The 26,817-nt window shown below is 38.8% G+C and overlaps 1 protein-coding gene and 1 pseudogene across 5 annotated transcripts in view; one reads left to right on the forward strand and one right to left on the reverse strand.

Moving 5' to 3' along the window:
* FAT3 (FAT atypical cadherin 3) overlaps window positions 1-26,817 on the reverse strand; it is a 703,955-nt gene that overhangs the window by 548,161 nt on the left and 128,977 nt on the right. For all 5 annotated transcript variants that reach the window (XM_021926426.2, XM_021926429.2, XM_021926427.2 and 2 more), the window contains exon 2: window positions 14,869-18,177. In XM_021926426.2, coding sequence (XP_021782118.2) covers window positions 14,869-18,160 — 3,292 coding nt within the window. In that variant the 5' untranslated portion in view covers window positions 18,161-18,177. The remainder of the gene's footprint in view (window positions 1-14,868; window positions 18,178-26,817) is intronic.
* Window positions 3,249-4,555, forward strand: LOC103877815 (annotated as a pseudogene).

A 26,817-nucleotide genomic window follows, 5' to 3' on the forward strand; every position in this document is an offset into this window, starting at 1 on the left:
TCTAAATGAGCTAAAGTATTATTATCCATGTTTGAATCATGCTGTATTCCTGTAGAATACAGAATTTTGAGTTAGCATAATCACCCTTGAGCATCTACACTATCTCAGTTGTGAAACACAAGAGTTTAGTGACCATAAACAAAACTCAAACTCACTCCATTTCTGATGGTTTACCTCCTAGGATAAATATCAGTCTAGGATAAAATAGCAGTCAGATGAAAGAAAGAGTACACCTGATATTTTAGCATCTACAGTAGTATTGTATAAAATGGTTATCCAATATTTAATAACTGTGTTTTTATTTCAAGGCTCATTCAGTTTAATCATTATTCCTTTATTAATCAAATATTCTATTAGAAGTATCCTCAAGGTATGAGAAAGAAATACCTAACTCTACGCAGGATCAGGGAGAGATGGGTGACACATATATGAGGGCAGAGGACCAACACACGTGAAGAAGACTAACCTCACTTTCCATCTTCACAGCCCCATTCACAACCTCAGAGCTCATACTTGGATAGCTTGAGTAAAGAATTTCCTTTCAAAGCTGACCATCAAAATAATGTTTCTTTTTAATAATCATGGTACTTTATCTAGAGTTTAGTCAATGAAATCAGAAACATCCTACCAAACCAATGGCCCACAGGGATAGAAATTATGGATTCAAAGATATGCTACTAATATATAGAGTATAAGTTAGATTATTTATAGTAAATTTTCAACAATAATGTGCAAATTATGATTAATTGAAACTCCTTATAATTTAGGGGAAACTCTCAAGTTATACTTTTAGAATATGGAGAATGAATCTGAGTGAAAGAACTCTGGGACAGTTATTAGTGCAGCTCTTAAAGGCCCTCTTAGTGTGCTTCCTGGATGCTGGTATATTGTTACTGGTGAATGCCCAAAGATATTTGATGAGTAAGAGTGGGCCCAAGAAAAAATGCAATTCTTTCAACAGCCAACTACTCCAAAAAAGCAGTGAGACCAAAGCTCTACACTACTGATCTTGCAGATTTTATTTTTTTATTTATTTGAGACAGAGTTTTGCTCTGTCACCAGGCTGGAGTGCAGTGGTGCAATCTTGGCTCACTGCAACCTCTGCCTCCCAGGTTCAAGCAATTCTCCTGCCTCAGCTTCCCAAGTAGCTGGGACTACAGGTGCACGCCACCATGCCCAGCTAATTTTTGTATTTTTAGTAGAGACAGGTTTCACCATGTTGGCCAGGATGGTCTCGATCTCTTGACCTCATGATCTGCCCACCTTGGACTCTCAAGACCTTGCAGATTTCTTATTCTTCAAAGGCTGCTTTGGCTACAGAATTTCCAGGGCACCTCCTCAAGCAACATAGAGACACAAAAGAGTCAGATCCACTCACATACAAACTTGGTCTATGTCCTTTCACCATTTGTCTGTTGGTTCAGTAATATACAAGAGAAGTGACAACCTAAAACCTGGTCTGGTGGTCTTTGGCATCAACCTTAAAATCAGGACTAGACTTTGTGGCCTGGCCCAGCTCAGACACTTCCTCCAATGACATTAAAGACTTCTTTCAGAAAAATGTTCATTTACCAGTATTGCTGGGCAGATGCAGATTTAACATGAAGCTATTAAAGCCAATACTTCCAAGCCCCAAGGAGGATCCTAACAATGATTCACATTGTCCTACATTTTTATAAATTTTGCTATATATAATATATATTATATATATATATATTTTTTTTTTGAGACAGAATCTCGCTCTGTTGCCTAGGTTGGGGTGCAGTGGCCAGATCTCAGCTCACTGCAAGCTCCGCCTCCCGAGTTTACGCCATTCTCCTGCCTCAGCCTTCCAAGTAGCTGGGACTACAGGCGCCCGCCACCTCGCCCGCTAGTTTTTTGTATTTTTTAGTAGAGATGGGGTTTCACCGTGTTAGCCAGGATAGTCTCGATCTCCTGACCTCATGATCCGCCCGTCTCGGCCTCCCAGAGTGCTGGGATTACAGGCTTTAGCCACCGTGCCTGGCCGCAAAATATCCAGATCAATTCAAAATTTCTATTCTCTTTCCCCTTGATTACATTTTACATCACATTACGTGAAGTGGTTGCAGCCAGTATGGAGATCTGTCTAAAAGAGAATTAAGTCGAGGATACATTTAATTTTCATTTAGTGGGATTATTTATATGACTCATCTTTAATTCCACATATATATATACAGTTGTTAGTCATTCCAGTATAGAAATGGCTTCCAAAAATACTCCCACTATCCATTGCACTGAGACACCCAGCATTTTAGCATGGAAGTAAGACCAAAACTGGTATCACCATATGAATATAACCTGAGGTGGGTGGCACTAGAATTACGGCAGTGGTGGAGGAGAAATTAGGCTTAAATGAACAGAGCCAGAAGCTATTCTGTGGAAAACTACCAAATGATTAGACATGTAAACGTGTCACTAGAAGACGTGGTTCTTGCCTACAGAGTCAAAACGAAAGTTCTCTCCTGGATGATGCGGCATACAAGTTAAAAATGCACTGTAAGGTTTTTCTTTTGTTGACAAAACTCACAGAAACAGAAATTACTAGTTTTTTTTTTTTTTTTTTTTTTTTTTTTTTTTTATGGAACACAGACTTGTAGCAGTATTATTAATAGCAAGAGTATCTGTAACAGTTTGTATGAAAAAGAAACTTGATAGAGGTTTTTCCAAATTTGACACAATGTTAAAAATTGACATGTCATTAAAAATAACAAGTTGTGACTTTGGAGAAATGGTTCTAAACTCTCAATAATAAAAAAACACAAATTTCGGTCAGCCACACTAGCGAAAAAATTAAATAATCTTTCTTATTTTCTATGGCAATGATTACAAAATTGTTATCCTAGGGAAAGGCAATCAAGCAAAATTTCAACCCAAAAATGTAAGAAAAAAAGCATTAGAGATGTTTGTCAGGCATTTAAAAAAATACGGTTATTCTTCTGAGTTTTGTGATATCTGTCATATTTGTTGACTTTCAAACTTTTAAGTTGCTGTGATTGTTTTCCTTGTTCTAAACAAACACAATTTTGTTCTTATGATATTCTTTTTCTCAAAACAGGCATTCGAAATAGTATGAGCTTCAAGCCCCACAAAACTGGGATTCATTTCTGGGATTAGGCATTCCTCGACAATTAACCCTTGCTTATATAGCATTATCAACTCACTTCAATGCTCTAGTTATCCTTCATACTGTTGTGTCTCCAATTGGAATTTGTAAAACTCATCCCACAATGCCGAAGGACGAGCCTAAGGCCACAGGGAACATGATGAATGATCAGTAGAAGACACTCATTCATGTTGTATCACATGATATACAATTAGATTACAAGCTTTTCTGTCTCTACTATAAGTTTTTTTAAATTTTTTTATTTTTATTTATTTTTTTTTGAGGCAAGGCCTTACTCTGTCATCCAAGCTGGACTGTAGTGGCATGATCACAGCTCACTGCTGCCTCAATTTCCCAGGCTTAAGTGAACTTTCCATGTTAGCCCTCCCCTGCCCCACTAGCTGGGACTATAGGTGAATGTGCCACCATGCCCACCTTATTTATTTATTTATTTATTTATTTATTTATTTATTTATTTATTTATTTTTAGAGAGAGGGTCTCACTATATTGCCCAGGTTGATCTTGAATGCCTGGGCTCAAGCAATCTTCCTGCTTTGGCTTCCCAAAGTGCTGGAATTACAGCTGCGCACCACCATGCCCAGCCTCTACTACCAGTTCTTCATTTAATCATCTGTACCAGTTGGCACTACATGCCCAGACAACCACCACGGCTGCCTATAAGCTGGTGCTGATCCACCACAGAGACAGCACGTGGAACCTGGAGAACTGCTTCAGTGGCTGGTACAATGCCAACCTGAGCCCGGCAGGCCACGAGGAAGCAAAGTACTGCAGGCAGGCACTGGGAGATGCTGGCTCTAAATTTGATATCTGCTTCTCCTCAGTGCAGAAGAGAGTGATCTTGAGAATCCGGACAGTGCTAGATGCCACTGATCAGATGTGGCTGCCAGTAATGAGGACTTGACACCTCAATAAGGGCACTGTGGGTGTCTGACTGCAGTCAACAAAGCAGAAACTGCTGCAAAGCATGGCGAGGCCCAGGTAAAGATCTGGAGGTGTTCCTGTGATGTCCCACCACCTCTGATGAAGCCCAACCATCCTTTCTACAGCAACATCAGTAAGGATCACAGGTATGCAGACGTCACTGAAGATCAGCTACCCTCCTGTGAGAGTCTGAATGATGCTACCACCAGAGCTCTGCTCTTTTGGAATGAAGAAATAGCTCCCCAGATCAAGGAGGGGAAATGGGTACTGATTGAAGCCCATGGAAACAGCCTCCCAACCATTGTCAAGCATCTGGAAGGTCTCTGAGGAGGCTATCATGGAGCTGAACCTGTCAACTGGTTATTCCCATTGTCTATGAATTGGACAAGGACTTGAAGCCCATCAGGCGCATGCAGTTCTTGGGGGATGAAGAGACCATAGGTAAAGCCATGGAAACTGTGGCTGCTGAGGGCAAGGCCAAGAAGTGAGGGCTGGCGGGCAGGCTACTGTCCTCAGGAGCACCCTCCCTGTCTGTCACATCCCTGTGCACCTCCCTCCTGCACATGTCACACTGAGCACATCTGTAGGCATCTTAAGTTGTAACTGCAGATGGGGACCAGTGGCTCCCATTTTCATTTCAGCCATTTTGTCTCGTGTAGCCACTCCCTTTACGACCTCGTCAGAATAACGCTTCTAGGGCATGGGTTCTCAGTCCAAACTGAGGAAAAGCTCTCCTTTTCCAAGAGTGTTGAAAGGTAGTGACTTGGGTTTTTGCCAGTGCTTTGTTTACTAAGGACTTGTGGGGAGGAACCATTCTAAGTCATGACCAACGAGGAGAAGAAAGAGAGCCGATCTATTCCTGGAGCCAGTCCTGTGCTCTTCAGAGTCAGGCCATTCATTGCCTGGGGGCTCTAGTCACTCAGTGGAAGATGAATGCAACCTGTATGGTGATGTGACAAACAACTCTTTCCTCCTTCACCCCAGAGAAGCTGGCTCTAGCAGGTTGAGATCAATCCTGACTTTAGTGTATGTGTTACCTTTCCTTTTATAAAAGTATAGTGTATATAAATAATCCAAAACAATAACCTTTCTGGGGTTTCTTGTGGCAGTTGAAATAGTCCCACATGTGGTCATCAGAAAGTAAACCATTCCTCACACCAATATGGGATAAGCTCCCTGACCTATGCGGGGCAGGAGTGCCTCCTGCTGTTTATTTTAGAATCTCTCCCCCACCTTGTTTCATGGCTGTGAAATGCCTCTTGGTCCTAAGTGTGTCTTTCACTGACTGATTTCTGAATCATATTCTAGTTGCTTGGCCCTGCCACATAGGCCCAGTGTTCATTTGAGCACAACTGTACTAAGTCCTTTTTCCAGATCAGTATAATAAAGGAATTATGTACAATTTAAAAAATCATCTTTACATCCTCTTCAGTTCAAAGCTCTATAACAACAGAGAGCAGGTGCATGATAAATGTGGAAATGAGAGAAGGAAGAAGTAGAGGTCAAGAAAAAGGAGAAAGGAAGGGGAAAAGGAAGAGAGGCAGGCTTTTAAGGAAGCAAATGGAAGAAAAAGATCATAAAAATGATTTAAACTCTATTTTACACATCTCAAAGGCAACTACAAAGTCTTTGTTTTTTTGTTTGTTTGTTTTTTTGTTTTTTTACCATTTGCCCATTTGCCATATCTTTTAGGGTATGTGTGTGTACCTCAAACTTTTATCTTAATTCATTTGTTTATTTGTTTGTTTTTGATACAGGGTCTCACTCTGTCACCCAAGCTGGAGTGCAATGGCACAAACTTGACTCACTGCACCCTCAACCTCCTAGGCACAAGTGATCCTCCCACCTCAGCCTCCCATGTAGCTGGGACCACAGGTGCACGCCACCATGCCCAGCTAAATTTTTTATTTTTTATTTTATTTTTGGTACAGATGGGATCTTACTTTGTTGCCGAGGCTAGTCATGAACTCCTGGGCTCAAGCGATCCTCCTGCCTTGGCCTCCCAAACAGCTAAGATTACAGGCATGAGTCGCTGTGCTTGGACTTTTATTTTAATTCTTTCAACTTTTATTCACTTTCAGTTCAAGACATTTCATATGCGATCTGCTATTTTACTCAGTATTATTCTCACCAGCATACTGCTTTTTAAAACCAAGTAGAATATTAACTATGTTATGCAAATGAAAATCTGTGAATTTAATCACAAAGAGTGGCCCAGAGGAGCCGCTAAGTCCTACAACATCCAATGGGAAAATTTCAAGAGTCCTATTATATTCAATAACTCGTATACCAATGCCCAGAATTTAATATAAATTGAACTGAATCCTACACACAACTCTTTGTAGATTCTGTCTGTCGATAAGACATGCTTTCATAAAAACTGGCAAGTGAAAAATACAGACTACAGCCCATTTTAATTTTCATTTCATTTTCTTTTCAATGAAACATTGTGAATGTAGTGGCATCACATAAATATTTATCAAACTCTATAATTCTTCCAACTGTAATGATAAATAAAAGTATCTTTCAATGTGCATACAAAACACTAGCAGAAAACCATTCTTAGAAGACTGAAATGATATGCAAGCTATCTGAAGTCATGAAGGACAATAAATTTATCCCACTGCCTTCTGGAGAGCCACAGATACATGAAGCAATATAATCTGGTAGTTTTGGTAATCTGTGCTTACTAGGATTCTGAAATTTCACTGTTTGATAATTGAAGAAATAAAAATAACACAGCATCACTTGGCACTGGGGAAATGAGGACCCTGACCTGATGGGCTGGTAAGCCATTGAAAATGTCTATTATTAAATATAAAAGGAAGACTGCATACAGAGAAAAGACCACCCAAGTTTCCAGGTTGTAGGTTTGCCAACCTGTTTGGATTACCTCTTTATGACTGTCATTATTTTTATCATTTACTAGTTATACAGAGACAATAGCAGTTCAAGCCTGATACACAATGCAGACATAATTACAGATTTGAACCAACAGTACTATATTAAAACCTAAATTGCCTCAGCCCACAGTTATGAAAAGGTCAAGAAGGCACCTGCTGAAAAGAGTAATAAAAACATGCCGTTTATGATTTTCCAGAAGCTTCTAATCCTTTCTCCCACCTGGCTTACATGACAACTACAAAGTTCATCAGAATGTTGTAGAGTGTTCAGGACTCCTCAGGGAAACATTATTTTTTTTCTCTCAAATAATTATGGCCAAAAAGTCTAGAGCCAAGAAAAGTTTCTGTTGTCACTTGATCATAACTTCATTCCTCTCCTTTGCCTGCTTGGGTCTCAAAGGGAAAATTTAAGGGCAAGCCTGGGCCAAAATGCAACAAGCCTCTTTTGATTTAGATGGGCAAGAGTAAAAATATCATCTCAAAAAAAGAATGAGGACAGGGGATGCTATTTATTGTGGATTTGTCATGAATTAAACCAAAGTTACCAAATAACATCTGTCTTACTCCTCAACTTGTCAAAGAGGAGTTGCCAGGCAAGTTTGGGGAAAAGAAGTTGGAAAGATTAACAACCAGCTATAAGACAAAATATGATTTCTGGTGCTTCTGAATATGAGACAAAAGAAGTTTATATTATATTACATTATGTAAGAGATATGCTACTATAGGAATTAATCACTCTTTTAAATATCTTGGCTGAAGCTAATGGTTTCTTCAATGACAAAGAGCTCCTCATTTTTCAAACAATACAGCTCTTCCATTTCTTGGTTTTCACTCGCCCACTCTTGACTATGATGATTAGAGGCTTTGGACAAAGAATATTAGACTCAGCACTGGCAGCTAGTGAACAGTTCTTCAATTGAACTAAATAAATAAAAGCTACTCAATTGTTTGCCTTTATTCTTTCCTTGGCTACCAGCTGAAATAAATCCTTTTCCCTGTAGAAGATCAAAGTACAGCATCACAATGTTTGAGAGCTTGAAAGATCCTGGTACCCTACCATCCGGCCAAACCCCTCTTTTTTCTGTCTAGTGACACAGGTTCTTTAGCAAAACAAAACTTGTCCTTTCATGGTAGAAAAGATGTGGAGAGCATAAGTTAGATGGGAAGATACAGTCCTCTGGTTTCACTTTCTTATCTTGTAAAATGAAAGCATTAGATAATTATTCTCTCTCTACTGTTGGTACTGAAATGTACCAACACATCAAAGCAGTATTACAGAAACTGTAGTAGAAATTGCTAGAAAATGTCAGTATGCAAAATATTTTAAAACTTAAAATCTATTTTAGAAATATTTAAATAAGAAAAATATTTTATCAGTCAAGGTCCTTGTGGAAAACAGATGGCACACTCAAACTGGATAATGAGGAACATTTAATAAATAAACTATTTACAAAGGAGTGGGCAGAGTTTAAAGAAGTAAAACAAAAGAAAACAAAAATAGTGTGGTAATCTAGGGCTAGTAACAGCAAGGAACTGTTACCACCCATCCATGGAGGGATGCATCCAGCCCACAGTAACCAGTGTAGAAAGAGTCAAAGGGATGAATATCCTGACCTGGCTCTCCTTCTTTCTTAGTTTCCCATTGGTGGAACCAAGAGATGTCAGACAGCAAAAGAGCCCACTGGCCAAAAAGCCTCTGGGCACAGAGCAGAAAGAAGAGTCAGAATGGATCAGAGAGGTGAATGGGAGACAGTTCGCCCAACTCTGAACACAATTATAAAGTTATTATTTATTTATTATTGGAATAATCTGTTCACAATATATATAATTAGCTTGACGGTAATTAATGTGTCTCAAACACCTTTTCGGTTTGTCTATTTGAATTCAAAGAGTACATCAGGTCTCCTAAGCCTGTGCTAGGTCTATCAAAGCATTTGGCATAAAGAGCATTCTGTGCTCAGATATGCTGGGGAAATGCTTTCAAGAGCCTCAATGCAAAGAAAGGTAAATGTAAATGCATAGGCACGGAGCCTATGAGTCTTTCCTCGTAACAGCAGATATGAAAAAATAAGAAAATAACTGTCCATACCTCCTGGGATGACTGAATGAGACCATCTGTTTAAAGCAGTGTGCACAGAACTTGGCACACAAACAGATGGTGCTCAGTAGATGTTAAGCACTGCTGCCACTGTTACCAGCATCATCTCTTGCATCTGCATTGTGACCTGTCAGCTACCCATTTCTTACACCCGTGCCTCTTTGTGTCACTAGCGCCTGGCGCAGTGCCTTACACATAGGCAGTGCTCAATTAATGTAAACTTATGAAGATGATTGTGAGAGTTGTCATGTGCCATGTCATGCTATTCTATTGTTCAGTAACTATTCACTCCTCTCTCCCTCTCCCCTGTTGGAGGAGTGTCATAGTCAGTTTAAGTTGCTATAAAAAAAAAAATACCTTACAACCTTACACTGTTGGTAATTTGTAAGCAACAGAAATATATTGTTCACAGTTCTAGAAGCTGGGAAGTCCAGTAGCAGGGTGCCAGCAGTGTTTGGAGAGGACTTGCTCCTCATAGATGCTGCCTGCTAGGTGCCTTCATATGGCAGAAGAGCAGGGGAGCTAGCTAGAGCCTCTTTTATCGGGACATTAATCCCATTCATGAGGGTGGAATCTTCGTGATTCAATCCCTTCCCAAAAACCCCACGTCTTAACACTATACATTTGTTATTAGGTTCTAACATGAGCTATGGGGGGTGGGGGAGGGGTGCACAAACATTTAGGACATAACAAGGAATATTCTTTTCTGCTCCACAGTGCTGAGCTTGACCCTATGACCTGCTTTGGCCAATGGAACGTGAGCCAGTTTTGAATAGAGGCTTTAAGAGGCACTGCAAGTTTGCACCAGCCCTCTTGAGCTCCTGCCTCTCACTTTGAGAACATCACATCCCAGATAGTGAGTACTCCTTCAGCCTGGGTCCTGGAATAAAAAGACATGTGGATCAGATCCTAAGTCAATCCAGTCTGCCACAGTGCTGTTTCAGCTGTTCCCTCAGAGTCTGGGGCAAGAAAATAATATTTCCATAAGCCAGTGAAGTTTCACAATTGTTTGTTATATAGCAATAATCCAGAAAAATCTGACAAATACATATGTGTAACAAGGTTATGACAGCATGCTGGACTGAAAAAGAGGGACAATAACATGAGATTTTGAGTCCATTACACTAGAGTTGAAATCTTAGCTCTGAACAGCTACCAGATGTGTGACCCTGTCTGGGCAAGCCTCAGTGATCTCTACCTTGTTGCATTACTGTGACAATTAGCAATAGTACCTAAAATGTACCTTGCACAGTGCCTGCCACAAGATAGGTACTTGATAAATGGAAGAAATAATCCAATTAGTAATAAAGGATGGCAAAATACCTTCCCAATTATCCATGATTAAAGTGCTAATTGGAAATTGTTCATCTCAATTAAATATTTCTTTAATTAACCAGATAAATAGAAAGGGTGAAACCATTGCTCAAGTTTGTAGCTTCCAAAATATTTATAGAAAATTACATTTTGAGATATATACTGTGCTCTTTCTAAAACGGTGTAAAACCTCAGAGTAGTCAAGAATATGAATCCCTGTTGTGTCAAAGAATAAGAATGCATTCTTTGTGAAGAAAAAAAATGATTAAATTGCATCTTCCAGACTAGTGATTTAAATCGTGATCAAATCCACTATAGTCTGGGAGGCCCCCATTTAATCCATTTACTGTGAACATTATTAAACATTTATTAAATGCTTGTGCATAGCAAAGAATTTCAAAGGTATGGTTTGGTTCGCAGAGCTCCAAGAAAGTCAAGAACATAAAACTACTAAATGCATCAACTAATCCCAGCACACACACTGTCACAAAACATTAAGCACTACAATTACTGAAGCATAGAAATAGATTTTTATCCATTGGGAAAGCATTCAGAAAAAATCACCACTAATAAATAATAAAAGATTTATTTGAATTGTAAAAGTTGACTAGAAAAGAAATTTATTTAAGACATGAGCTCAAGTCTCTGCCTTTCAAAAAACTAATAAAAAATAATTTACAGAAAAGATACATATAATCTGGTAGCCATTGTCTGAGTAGGTCAAGTAAATTTAGGGTAGTGTTTGCAAACCACATGAGGAGGAAATGCTTGAAAAGCTTCAATGAAGATTCCTGGGCTCCCACTCCAGACCTATTGAATGACAAGCATTGGGAATTGGGCCTGTGAATCTGCATTTGTTAACAAACCCTCCAGGTGACTCATGTGTACTCTGAGAGCTGCTAACCAATGCAAACCCTTGGGTAATCTTTGGCAGCTGACTTAAAGGTTTTAAAAGCCTCAAATCCAAGCAAGTCTAGGCCATTCTATGCCCACAGGTTAAATAAAGACAAAGGAGTCTAGACCTGAGAGTCAGTAATTGCTACAGGGCTAAACAGCTTTTCATTCTGCCAGCAACTCAAACCATATTTTTTTTTTAGCATTTGGAAGCAAAAAACTGATGGATCATTCAACAGTAGTATAAACTCAACAGCACCAAGGTGATGGCTTCTCTTACTGGGCATACAATTGCCAAACTTCTCTTCAGCCCTAGCATCACCTGGAAACAAGTCCAGGTGGTCATTCCTCATCAGCTCCTTGGGCTTAGATTCTAAAATCTAGAAGTGCTGAGAGGAGAGAAAGAAAGATGGTTAAGATTCTATGGACACTCTAATCTTCATAAAAAAACTCAACAAGCCCAAACCTTTTTTCCTGTAATACAGAGAAAAAACCCAGTTGTGTTTTCTAAGAGAAGGGAACAGAATGAAATAATAAAGGAGAAAAGACATTGCTACTATAATTTTAAAACTATGAAAAAATCAGAAACATGAAAGAATTGAAAGAAAAGGGCACTGGATTAGGACTGAGGAGATGTGGGTTCAAGATGCAGCTTATATCCTCTAAAACCTGTGTGACCTTATAAACTCACTTAGCTACTCTTTAACTCAAAGGAGTTAATGTTTATAGGAAAGAGGTTTTTAAGTCACAAAGCAATGTGAAAATATAAGTGGCATTAGTATTGCTGATGACAAAAGTTTTTATTTTTATTTTTAATTGTTATTTTTTTTAAGACAGGGTGTCACTCTGACACCCAGGCTGGAGTGCAGTGGTGCAGTCACTGCTCACTGCAGCTTCGTCCTCCTGGACTGAAGTGATCCTTCTGCCTCAGCTTCCTGAGTCACTGGGACTATAGGCATGCACCACCACACCCAGCTAATTTTTTGTATTTTTTTGTACAGATGGAATTCCACTATGTTGACCAGGCTAGTCTGGGACTCCTAAGCTCAAGAGATCCACCTGCCTTGGCCTCCCAAAGTGCTAGAATTATAGGCATGGGCTACCATGACTGGCCAATTAAAGGGTTTTTTTTTAATATATATATAATTCAGAATATAATGGAGCAAACGCAAATACATATCTTTTCTAAGTAATACCCAAGGTAGAAACATTGTAGCAAGTTACCTGTGGGAAAATCTATGCCACTGATACCAAATTGTTCCTACTTTTCACTGTATCAGGTAAACCAAAATGCAACTTCCTGATTAAAGAAAAAAACAACTGGGTATGACTTGATGTAGTCATCTATATAGCAGTGGTGAATGATTCAGTTCGAACTTTTCCTATGACCTACCTACCCACATTTACCTGAGTCTCAACGCTAAGTTCATCACTAGAGAGCCATACAAACAATGGGACTATAAAGAAATCAGGAAGGTTAATCAATGACCAGCACCATTAGTCAATAAGTCCAGGGTTGCAAGGATTTTGAAACCTGTTTAATACTTTATTGCCTTGCAGATTTTAGCTCAACACCAAATTTCAGTGTAGTTGGGAACATGCAAGGAAATTCCAACTTATCTTGAGATGGGTGAGAGCAAGGTACACTGCAGTTACACGAAGCTAAGTTTGAAAGTAGGCTCCATATTCTATGTCTTCTCTGAACCTCAGTTCATGAGTTGGTAATTATCAGTCCCACCTCATGGTGCTGTTGGAAGAATTAAATAAGACCTGTCTATAAACCCTCTGTACAGTGTCTGGCACATTGTAAGTACTCAATGAACTCATTATTATTAGTAGCAAAGTATTAGTACAGAGTAGGCACTCGGTAAAGGCTAGTTCCCCTCTTTTAACATTTTGTACTTAAAAGGCAGACATATATTCCAACCAAATTTTAAGGGATACATGATAACATACAGTATGTGGCAAAGTCAGGGTGAAATTTCCTAACATTGACTTTTAATCTACTATAGCTATGAAGACCAATTTTACAATTTACACTGGCCATAATTAGAGCCTATGTATACAAAAGCTATAGTTTAAACTTGAGATGGCACATACAGCTTTCTTGCTACCTAATATTTGATATAGTTTCTTAAATCATTTTTCTGGTATTGTGGATATACAGTTAGTATGTCTATAGGGATACCTTCCTACCTCCTGTTCTAATCATCATCACTGGGACTGTTATGAACAGAATGTACATATATGTCCCCTACAAATTCATACTCAGAAGCCCTAAACCCTTATGTAACGCTACATAGAGATAGAGCCTTTGGGAGGAAGTTAGGTTTTGATGAGGTCATGAGGGTACAGCCTTAATGATGGCATTAGTGCCCTTATGGGAAGAAAAAGACCAAAGCCTGCTCTCTCTGCCATGTGGGGACACGGCAAGAAGTTGGTAGTTGGCAAGCCCAGAAGAAGGCCTTCATCTTGACTGTGCTGGTGCCCTGATCTTGGACTTCCAGCTTCCCGAACTATAAGAAATAAATGTCTATTGTTTAAATCACCCAGTCTGTGGTATTTTGCTGTAGCAGCTTGAGCTGACTAAGGGAGCAAAAGCACTCTATGAATATTGTGGATAAGTATCTAATGTATGTAAATGAGCCCTGAAAATGGTAAGGTGCTAATATTACCATTTAAACAAGACTAGGGAAGACACAGGCCCTCACTTGAGATGTCTACAATCTAAAGTCTAGAGAAATGCACAGTGCTAGCAAAGGAACGGAAACATACACATACACAGAGACATGCATGTGCCCAGGCACATGAACATTTTAAAGACAAATAGCGACAATAACAAGTATTTCTAAAAAACCTGTATCTTTATCTATGAATGAATAATTTTAAAAGTAAGTCAGAAGCAATACAAATACTGGAACAATTTTGCCCCATATTTTTAAATGTTTTGTAAAAAATCTCCTTACAAATAAATTCTTAAAATCAATTTTTATAAATGAAATTCATAGCAAGAGTCATTTATTCCATTAAGAAAGCATTTGTAGAAGCACACCTCCTTATATTAATGGAGCTACAGAGTGCAAATGTCCATCGTTCAAGGACCAGACGAACCCAAGAAAGATAAAAGACCAAGCAACTAATGCAATATCACTTCTGCAAAGCCTTACTGTAAAGGGAAAGATTCTTATATAAGATCCATTTGAAAATCCATTTCACACTTCTAACTTAAAGCCAATTCAAATGTAATTTACTTTATCAGATTCCTTCATTTAGAGAGGGTCAGGAGTACAATCAACAGAAGTGACAATTACTTAGCCTTATCAAAAGATGACCTGGTAGCAGTAGTGCTGAGCAAGAAAAAACAAAACAGAACAAACCAGGACTCCCACTGGAAACCACGGCTGTTAGTGTCTAAACAGATCTTCTAACAAACCAGAACATTCTAAGAAAAAGCATCTACGTGCGTCGTCTCTGCACCAAATGCAACCTCATTTGTCATTCTATTTTAGTGGCCTAACATTCCTTTACTTTTCCAATGTTGACCATTTAAAAGAGTTGAAACAACACTCTTGGCACAAAATATTACACTTACCACTCTCGTCGTCTATACTGAACCTTCCAAGACCACTGCCATCCCTGATGGAGTACTGGATCTCTCCATCCCTTCCGGAGTCTTCATCTCGAGCAGTCACCTGCAGCACGCTTGTTCCAATGCGTGAGTTTTCTTTTACAGATCCAACAACAGCAAAGTCTGGGAAATAGGGAGTGTGGAGGTTTTCATTGACATCCACCACTTCCACCTCAACAAAGGAAACAGATGACAGAGAAACAGGCCGCCCTTTGTCTTTGGCCCGCACAGTAAGGTTATAGAATTGCTGTTTCTCATAATCAAGCTCTTTGCTCAAGCGGATGGCCCCACTTGCTTTATCTATTTCAAATCTCCCATTATAGTCATTGACCAAGGAATAGCGTACTTGACCCCCCAATCCAAGATCTGGATCATGGGTCTCAAGCCAAGCAATGACAGTGCCAACAGGGAGATCTTCAAGAACCTTCACACTATAGCTACTGGGAATGAAAGCCGGGGAGCAGTCATTGACATCATCTAAAAAAACTTTCAGAGTGACAACTGAAAACAGTTGCTGACCACTTTCTGCCTTGTCCCTGGCTTCTATTTTCAAAGAATAATTGGCTTTGGATTCCCGGTCCAACTGGTCGGCTACATAAACGATTCCAGTTGAGCTATTGATGGCAAACTGCTGTGTATCTGTCAAGACTGAGTAAGTCACTTCACCATTAGAACCTAAGTCTTTGTCTCTGGCTTCCACTTGAATGATTTCAGTACCAATGCCTGAACTTTCAAGAATGTTAACTGAGTAACTGTCTTGAATAAAAACTGGGCTATTGTCATTAGCATCCTCCACATTGATGGTCAGCAGTCTCCATGATGATTTCTGTGGATTACCTAAGTCATAGATGGTGATATTAAGGAGATAGAGGTCTGTGTGTTCTCGATCCATGGGCATAAGGACTTTCAGCTGCCCAGTTTCCATATCAATATTAAAGCAACTATCCGTATTTCCATCTGATATTGTAAATAGCACTTTTCCATTGAAGCCAGAGTCAGCATCATAGGCTTTAATCTTCAGAATGTTAGCACCAACTGGCAGATCCTCCTTTACAGCCACATCAGAAGGAAAAGACTTGTCAAAATATGGTCCTTGCCTATTAATTGAATAAAAGTCAAGAAATCCATCTTCCAGATTCAGTTTCCCATTTGCTTTTGCCTTAATGAGTAGCTTCTCTGCCAGCTTTTGAGCCACACGAGTTTCTCTGCAGCTGAAGCTCTTTGAAGACACCTTCCCATGTAGGACGGAAATGTTAATAGACATGGGGTCTGCAAGATTCTCTCCATCAGTTGCTGTAATTCTGAGGGCAAAATTGCCATTTTTAATGCCAGAATTTGTCAGTGATTTTTTAAGCTGTAAAACACCAGAGTCTGGGTTTAAATAAAAGAAGCCAAGTTCATTTCCAGAAATTATTTTGTACTTTACAAGTTCAAGTTCATCAATATCGATCGCTGAGACTGCTGTGATGTGTCCACCGACTGGAAAGTCATATGAAATAACTCCCTGGCAAGCCACTTTTTCAAAGAGAGGGCTGTTGTCGTTGACATTTCCTATTCGAATAGTCACATTGACCTCACTTTCATGGCGGTACGGCGAACCCCAGTCAGAGGCTCTAACAATGAATCTGTAAATTTCTGGGGAAGATTCAAAATCCAATTCTTCAGTTGTGCTAATAACACCTGTAAACTGGTTAATGGCAAATGGTAACAGATTCAGGCTAGCGATACTATAGGTGATGTACCCATTTTCCCCTTTATCCTTATCAGAAGCTGAAACTGTTAGAACACTGGTTCCCACTGGAACACTTTCATTCACATTAGCATCGTAGAGTGGTTGCTGAAATTCTGGGGTGTGGTCGTTCGCATCTTCTATGCTGATGGTGACTTGTGTTTTTAAATCTCCTTCCTTGTTTGTCACCTCCAGTTTATAAACCTCCTTCTTAACAGTATTCAGTGGCTGTGCTGTAACAATCAGACCTGACCGAGGATTAATTTTGAAGTACACTGCATCCTCACCAGGAGATAATTTGTATTCCACATCTATCGGTTCAGGACTTAGTTTTACTATAGCAACCACGACACCAGGAGGGGAAAATTCACTTACGCTCACATCGTACACTTCTTTTTCAAATCTAACGGGGACAGTGTCTCTTGTGGGGTTGCCAATGTGGACTGCCTTTAATGCTGAAAATTTTTGAGGAGATCCCTTGTCTTTTGCTTGAAGAGTGAGATTGTAGCCATAGGGAAAGCTCTCCCAGTCAATCTGCTTCCTCTCCTTAATCTTGTACTCATTCAGCCACTTTCCTTCCTTAGCCAGGAAGAACTGATCTAAAGGATCCCCAGCCACGATGGAAACAGATTCGATCTCTCCATTGGCTCCATCATCTAAGTCATCAACTGTCACCACTGCATATGTCGGCTCTTTTTCCAATGAGAAAGGAACATGAGTGACTACCTGGATTGTTGGGGCATGTTCATTTATGCGCTCAATGTGAACATAAAGCTTTGCAGTACTGCTCACTCCATTGTTTCCATACAGTTTCATTCCCCGGTCCACAGCCAAAATTTCCAGATCATACCTATTCTTTTCATCATAATTTAATCGGCCACTTAAGGAGATGACACCACTCGTGGGGTGAACTGAAAAGAGATCAACTTTATTTTTAAAGTAGTAGTAGAATTCTCCATTGGAACCAATATCTGCATCTGTTGCAGTCACCTGGGCGACACTAGTCCTTAGAGGTGTGCTTTCTGCTATGGTAACAGAGTATGTTGTGGGTGAAAACAGAGGTCTCAGATCATTCATATCTAAAACCTGTATATTCACTTTGGTCCATGCTTCCAAATCCTCTCCTCTGACAGAACCTTTTACTATCAATAAATAATTATCCTGGATTTCCCTATTTAATATGGCAGAATTGCCACCTTTAGTTCTTATTCTGAGAAAACAGAAATCTGCAATGATGACTTCCTCTGCTTTGAAAAAGCCTTCCTCATCTCCGGACACTATTCTGTATTTGATATCCCAGGACAGATCTATTAAGGTGATGCCCATTCTACTCTGGCTGTTGACGTAGGTCCTTGCTGCTGAGTTCTCATACACGGTAGCATTATAAATGGAATGTGTGAAGTGGAAGCCCAGGGGCCCAGTCCCTGGCAGCCCCTGGGAGACGGTGGCCAAAAGCTTGAAAAGCAGGAGGATGAGGCAACAAGGAGGAGGCCGTGCGCCCACACAGTGTCCCATAATTATATCCATCACATCATACTTCCATCCTGGAGGGGAAGAAAGAGAGAGAGAAAAGATAAATTAACCATCCTAGAAGAAGTGGGAGAGTGGGAAATAACTATTAGGAAACCATGCTTTTCAAAACTTTATCATAAAATCTTTTGATTAAAACAGCACTATAAGAAAAAATTAGAAACCTCGCCACTACTAGGAAATGAGGAACCCAAGATTACTAGAATTTAGCCGAATCTTGTAAGAATTTTTTTCAAGTGACACTTTGTTTTAAATAACACTTTTATACTGCTGACAGGGTTGTTCATTGGTACAAGATTTCTTACATTCTGAAGGTCAAGTTAGAGGTATATATTGGAGGTCTTAAGTGCATTTACCTTTGACTTAGAACTGCCTTTGTAGTAATTATCCTATAGAAACATTTAAACACGTATCTGTTATAGCACATTTTAAAGTAACAAAAAAAAATTGAAGAGATGCTAAATGCCTATCAATAGAGGACTGAATAACTCATGATGTATTCATAAAATAAAATAATATGGAGTCATTAAAAATAGAGATATAAAAGATGTGCATTTTCAGATGCAGTAAGATATAATGCTAAGGAAAAAGAGGTCATCAACAGCATATATAGCATGAGTTCTATTACTATATAAACATCTATATGTGCAACTGAATCTTTATATTTAAAAAGGATTAACTGTGTTGTGGGATTTGGTGGCATATCTGCATTTTCTAATTTTTCTTTAATGAACATTGTTCATCAGTAGTTATATAACTAATTTTATAATTATAATCTTTTAAAAATGTTTCAAGGTATTACCATCTTTCATTGTGCTTACTTTTAAACTGATCAAGGCATATACATAATGCAATGCCATGAGAATGAACAAAGTGTCAAGTTACAAAGCAGAGACAATAATCCCTAAGGAGTTATATGACTGGAGTGATATCCAAACTATTCAGAACAAGGGAGGTAAAAGTGATTACTTGCAAGAAAAACTTACGAAATTACAAGAGATACTTCCAATTACTTTCATCAGTGACTATTAAATTTGGACAGTTTCTACAGTTTCATGACTATGTGGGTTAAAAGATGCAAACTTTTTCCTATTTTAGCCAGTAAAATCAATCAAGGAGAGCGGAGAAAGGAGGTATTCAATAAGAAAAAATTAAGTCTATTTATACCCAAAGGATCAGATTTTTAGAACCCCCAAGTACGAATTCTTCTGTTCAGTCTTACACTCTGCAAGCCCTTGATATTCTCCTTTTCTTCCTCTACAGGGAACGTGAAGATGAGAGGAGATGGGAAATGAATTTCTTTGCAGGCATGCAATGATGTAGGCACTGTGTCAGTCATTTTCCCATTTTGTTATATTTAATCTTCACAACAATCCTAAGTAATAGGTACCATTTTACCCAATGACATATTAGAAAACTGAGGGTCAGAGAAGTTAATCTTATTTAGTTGAGACATTTGCCCAAGCAATGTTCCCCAGCCAGCAAGTAGCAAAGCAGGATCTCAGACCTTAATCTTTCCCTAAAATCCATGCTTTTCCCATAACACAATCACTCTCTCAAAATCACCTGCAAGCAAGAATGAAATAATTAAGGCTCCTAGAAGCACATATGACATAATTTAATTCTAATGAAATAGTCAACATGTATCATTGATTTTAAAAAGCACAACCCATCCCTGCCCCCAGCATATCTTTTTGGTTATCTCCTCTCTGGTTTTAATGTAGTTCTAATTATTGGCTGCAAACTGAAAAAAAAAAAAAAAACCCTATAGGAGTTTAACATATTAAAATATTACAAATTATATTTATGGTTTATAAAACCCTTTCATATCCAAGATTAGCAAGGCACATATTATTATAACCTTTTTGTTAATGAGAATATAAAACCTCATTTTCCTATCTAGACTTTATTAGTTAAGTCTAAATAGACTTGTTGAATACCTCCTTTCTCCCCTCTCCTTGATTAATTTTACTGGCTAAAATAGGAAAAAGTCTTTATCTTTTAACCCACATAGTTATAAAACTGTGGAAACTGTCTAAAATTAATAATCATTGATAGAGTCTGGCAGACCCTAGATTAGAGCTCAGGCTCTCTCCATACCCCACAAGGCTTTCCTATTTTTTTTTTTTTTTTTTTTTTTTTAGCTCCACCTTACGAGAGACTCTCCTGAGGTGAAACCTTGAGCATGCAAATGCTGGTTCTGCCTGAGAATGTAAGATATCTTGCTGCTATCATCTGCTTAAGTATCCAGTAGAAAACATGGAGTTACAAATAGAAAAAGTCAAGTTTAATTTACGGACTTTACAGGCATTTACAGACAGCAAAAACGAAAAGTCAAAAAAGGGAGTAAGCTTCTATAAAGGAAGTTAATTTCACATGCAGTTCTTTAGAGGCATCGCATGTGCTAAGTAAGTAGAACAGGCAGCCTGTGGACAGCAGCTCTGGTAACTAGGTCAGGGACCAAGTCAGATGGCCGCTGGTGACCCTGCTCAGTAAGTTCCTAGAAAGACACCATTGGGCTGCTGGTCATTTCAAAGGAAACTTTATTAAGAAAATGATACATTTGGGGTTTTCTGGATGCAGTAGCTTCAAATGTCCTACCTAGCAGAGTGGCGAATCCCAGTGTGCTTGGGTGTCTACTTTGTGGAGCACAGTCAGCTGAAATATGGGAGCAACAGAACCTCTCTTTAGTGATCACAGAAGTACACTAGCAGAAGCTTTAATAGTATTTTGTACGCCTCAGGAGTCCCTTCTATTTCATCATCTCAAAAGGTTCCAAAGCAGTGGAGAAATGTTTAGGCTCACTGTGGACATGTGTACATGGTCAAGTAAGCAAGTCTCTTGTAAGGGAATGCAAAGGTTAGGTTACACTCTCTCAAGGTGAAACACTGGGATCATTCCCAGAATGCTCCAGAAAAATACAAACAAAGTTTCTGCCTCATTTCTCACTCACTATTCTGTGCTGAGAAGACTTCCTGTAACAGTAATTTTGCTAATCCTTTGCCCAAGGAGTCTGGACTCCATGGTCATCAGAGAGGAAAACTTCCCCCACGAAAAATTCAGTTCAACTGAACTTTTCTGAGTCTGCCCCCTCATTCGCACTCTGGACTTCTACTTAACGAAAACTGATGGGAAGTACATCACTCTATTCCCAGCACCCAGTACAGCACCCCCGACACAGGAAGCAAACAACGCTGGTTTGTTGAACAGAACACTAAGTACTAATGTAACCAGAGGCCCAGATGCCTTTAATATGCTCCGTTTCCTATTCCCCAACAAAAAGCACATCTTACTTCAGGAAACCGAATCAAGAAATTATACAGGTTCAAAGGAGCCTTAAAGATCATCTGTTCCAATCTCCTGAGTTTACAGATGAAGAAACAAGGGTCCATAAAATGAAGAGATTCCCCTAATACCAGGTCTCAAGTCTCCCAGGTTCAGAGCTAATGTCAAACTGAAACACACTTCAATTGAATTAGTTTTCATTGAGTTCCATTACAATTTTAGAACTGTGGTTTATCATTTTGTTGGAGTCATCTTCCTTTTCTGACACCATATTTCTCTCCCTGGTGTTATTTCCTCCTCTAAGTAGTTAGCTGTTTATAAATAAACATTTAAGTGCCCTAAGGGGATAGTTACTTTTACAAATCTTTCTGTGAATCTTTCAAGGCAAAGAATGCTGTCATAATATGAAAACATATCATTCAATTTAACTATTCAAAAATTAGTGCTTTTGCATAGTGAGTTTTTCTCTCAGCAAGATACACTGCTGGAATTATTTTCTTATAAACCAGAATCAGTGGTCTTAAATGCAAATAGAAAATACTTCAAAACAAGCATAAATGGAGTGGTATTATCATGTACTGAAATGTAGACCTAACACCAAAAAATTGAGCAGGACTAAGTTTGTCAATTCAGCTGTTGAAAACAAAATATCTTTTAAGGCTTTTGTATCTTTATTGTGGCACAGGAAAAAAAAAAAACCCTATCTGACACAAATTATTTTTAAAAGCCTTGTAGTTTTCCCACTGATTAGGAAATAAATGAGTGCTAGAAGCTAGGAATGTTGTAAAATTTTGCAAAGCAAATTCTAGAATCAAATTTTGTCTTCTTTTCTTTTTAGTAGGCCGAGACAACTGTTCAGGTTTTTAAAAAATAATATTGCCTTTTCCACATTGAAGCCAAGCTATTTGTGAAGCCAATATGATAGTTACAGTGTTTTAGATGCTCCACACATTGATTTATTCTACTGCTTCTAGATTATTTTAAAGAAAGCACTTAGTTCCCAACCTCAGAGCCTATTTTCTACAACTTACTAACATAATCAATAATTTTTTATATAATCTCCAAAGAGATCATCAAGCCATCAATCTTCGAGACATTTATTTTTCAGAGGCATTCCTGGTGTGACTCCCCATCCTGCCCTTCTGTTCTGTTAGGATGGATCTTACTGTGGGACTCGGAAGGGCATGCAGATTTTTCTTCCCATGGATGAATAAATACCAGAGACCTTGGGGGCAGGGAACAGCAATCACAGAGACTACCTCTCTGGGACAGCCGTGGCTCTGCAGGGTACCTATGCTTGCTTTGGTAACCTGATAAAGCTGTTTTCTGCCAACATTAATCTGGTCTGCTTAAATTGGTGAGACTTCTGAACACTACAAAATGTATTGTAAAAATATATTTCATTTTCATTCCCTCTCTTCCTATCTTTTCTATTGTGAGGGGATTCTGTTAGCCAAATTGGGAGGATACTCAAGAAATTTGCTATGTTAGGCTGTAAAGCAAAGAACAAAGTCAATATAGAGTCCCCTTGACAGGAGTCCTTGAAGAAGGTGACCCGTGTTCAAACTACAAATAGAAGATCAGTCTCTGCTTCGGTGTATGCAGTGCCAGAGCCAATGCCAACACAAAGGCAGAGCATGCAACGGTTACAGAACGTGCACTTTGGCACTTGACTGCCTGCATTCAAATCCCATCTATGTCATTTACTATGACTCCAGGCAAGCTATTGAACCTCTTCGCACCTCAGTTGATTCTTCTATAAAATAAGAACAATAATGCGTACCAAATAGGATTTGAGTTAATAAATGGAAAAATATTTAAAACAGTTCATGGCACATAGTATATAATTGTTAGCTATTATCATTAGTTAAGGCAGATTTTAGAGAAGACAAAATCTGGGATTTAAGACAGGGAGTAAAATTTACAACCTACTCTACGTTTTATTTTCCAGTAGAAAAAAAAAAAAAAAAACACATCAAAGGTAAAGGAAAGAATGTCCTTTCTTTACTAAAAGCTATGTTAGCCTCAAAGGTCAGACAAACCTGAGTTGAATCCAGGATTTGCCATCTAGTGGCTGGATGATGTTAGGGTTAATATCGAAAGCTTCATTAAATCTCAGATTCTTTATCCTTAAAATGGGGATTATAAGAGTTCCCACTGTCAGGTAAAAGGCTTAACATAGTGTCTGGCACATAGTAAATATTCCATGAATATTAATTGACATAATTATTAAGGTTTTCAGAAGCAGGAACACAAAACAAAAAACAAGTAAAACTGAGGTAAGGATAAAGGGTCCAGAGAGGGACCACCCCTAATATGAAAGCTACCCTTTCACAGATCACAAACTTGTGCCAGGGGTCAGAGTCAATGCCACAGAGAGGTCTTGTGCATGGCGACACAGCCAAAAGCTATTGCCAAAGCTCTGTAATCGATTTCAATCCCTGTGTATGCACTTTCAAACTCTGAAAACTACAGCTGCATTAGGGAGCTACTCCTTAGACCTAGCATTTAATTCCTGGGGAGTTCAAGCAAGATTTCTCCTTGCAATGATGAGTCCCAGAACAGCCAGATACTGCTTAGCCCTATCTTCTAGAGCAGCCTATTCTGATACCACTCAAATTACCATTCTCATGGCACCACTTTATGTTCTGGGTCCTTGCTCCTGAAATCAGTTATAGACTGCTCGTATGACATACTTGGGAATAAAGTTTTACTCTCTGGTTGGTGCTAATGGCTGCCTGAAAGGAAGAAAAAGGCTTTGATGCAGGTTATTTTTTTTTAAATACAAACCATTGTAGCTAGAGAATGTATAAGATAATATACTAAGTATTTGAATCACAATAATTTAGGTTATGCCATTATTCACATTATATAATGAAATACTGAGCCAAAGCCATATAAAGTCACTGAGTTTTATAGCCAAAGGGATCATAAACTTTTCTACCCCAACACCCTAGTTTAGCCATTGAGGAAACAGACTGAGACAGGTTATGTGATTTGAACAAGGTCACAGAGCTTGCCTATAAAACAGCTAAAACTAGACCTGAGGTCTCCGCTGTTAATGTGACTCTGACAGCTCTTGTTTCCTTTAGGAATGCAGGTCTCTATCCATCTGCATCTACAAGTTTTACTCAGAAGGTTTAGATAAAATGCCACCCACTAATTCTATGAAGCTATTTTGGAGATTTCCCATTCAAATGTGAGCATCACTTCTTCTAAAGCTGTGACTCTTAAACTCTAGAGAGCATCAGAACCATCATAAAGCTTGTTAAATTTCACATTTGTGGGTACCACTGCAGAGTTTCTGACTCTGTTGATCTGGGGTGGGGCCTGAGAATTTACAATTCTAACAAGTTCTGAGGAGATGCTGGTCCTCTCTTTGAGAGGACCCCACTTTGAGAACCACTGCTCTAAACATTGTCTGTATTTTATTTCTACCTACCTTTCTGACAGTACTGTCTTCCTCAGATTAGTTACTTATGTGTATCTTTAAAGTATACACTAGACCATAAGCTCCTTGAAGAAAAGTTATGGGCCTTATTTCTTCTTCTAGTATCTAACAAACAGCCTTGAAATGGTAAAAATTGAATCAATTTTTGGTGAGGCAGACTGGGCTAGTCAGCATACACCATTAACTCTACAGCAGGCTCCAGGGAGAAGATGAAATGAAAATCAGTCCAATGAGGAATTATAATCATAAAACTTAGAGACCCTGTGGAAATAGCTAGCCCACCATTTCCCAAACTGTGTTCCATGACACACTAATTCTATATAGGTTGGCAACTAAAATATTCTTTAGGAAACACTAGTTGAACAAAGATAAAGAGGTTTCTTAAGGTAGAACTTCCTGGAGCCATTAATACGCTCCAAAATAAACTTCCCTCATCTCCCATCCTGAGTCACCTCTAAAAATTTACTCTGCTTTTTAATCTCCATATGAAAGCACAGTAGATATAGTGCCCTCCCCTAGCCTTACTTGAGGCGGGTACGTTTCAAGACACCTAGTGAATGCCTGAAACCAAACCCGATTGCCAACGATCGGTTTGTGTTATCGTTTATGTTTTCCACCCACATACTTAATGCCTTTTCCATCTCATCTAAGCACTTATTACACACTGTGGCTGTAACTTTTGCAGTTTCAGGTGTGACAGCAAAACTAGCACAGATTTATGTTTCCTTCTTCACAACTTCATGGATAGAAGATTCACTCTTACTCTAGTTCTTAGCAATCTCAGCATTTTTTTCTTTTCTTATGAAGTCAGGAACTTTCACCTTTTCACTTAAAGGAAGCAGCATATAGTTTCTTTCCAGCATATTGAAATTGCCAGCATCACTACTCTTGAGCTTTGGGGCCATTATTAAGTACAGTAAGGGTGACTTGAACACAAACACTACAATACCAGGATTGGTGATCTGATAACAAAACAGCTACTAAGTGACTAAGGGGTGGAAAACATGCACAGCATGGACACGCTGGACAAAGGGAGTACTCCCATCCCAGTAGGATGTCGGAGGAACAGTGAGGGATGAAGTGAGAGTTCATTAGTTAGCTCAAAATGGCATGAAATGGAAAACTTATGAATGGTTTATTTTTGTAATTTTCCATTTGATATATTGGGACCATGGTTGGCAGTGGACAAGTGAAACATTGGGAAGTGAAACCACGGATAAGTGAGGACTACAGCACTTATTGTCTACTTTACTATTAGAAATAAAGTTCCATGGTGCATAGTCAGAATTCAGTAAATACTTGTTACATGCACAATTATGCTATGTAAATTGGGATCCCAAGGGGCATAATAGGTACAATTTCAAAAATCTATTTGATCATGAATTCCTTTCTTTCTCCCTATACCCCACACCTATACTGCAAAGTCTTAAAGAAAGAGTGTTCTGTGAAATAGAGTTGGGGCAACATTGACTCTAAGCTAGACACTGTGGCTCTAGCTGCCTGGAAAGCTTTAGTAGTGAGGTACAATCAATCACAAGATTCTAAAGACTAGTTCATTATTCTCCTTTGTCCTACACCATATCATAGGGTACAAATTCTCATGTTAACTAAGATGAGTGTTATCCCTGAAGAAACTGTTCCAATACTTGTCATATAAACACATCCCCACATTTTGACTGAAGAATGAGACAACTGCTCCATAATTTGCTGTGCTAAACATTTTTTTCTGATTAGAAAAAAAGCAAATAGAGAATTTGCACAGTTCTGTGAGCTACAAGGTCTAACATGAAGAGAAGAATCTTCTCAAAGTTGAATAATCATCCATATATTTTTGTAATTTTTCGTATCTAGTTTTACTTAGTCAATGGCCAAAAGCAGTTGGCCAAGTCAAAAATATCCTGAGATATAAAACCAAAAG

Source organism: Papio anubis, chromosome 12 (assembly GCF_008728515.1).
Source record: "Papio anubis isolate 15944 chromosome 12, Panubis1.0, whole genome shotgun sequence".
Classification (NCBI taxonomy): domain Eukaryota; kingdom Metazoa; phylum Chordata; class Mammalia; order Primates; family Cercopithecidae; genus Papio; species Papio anubis.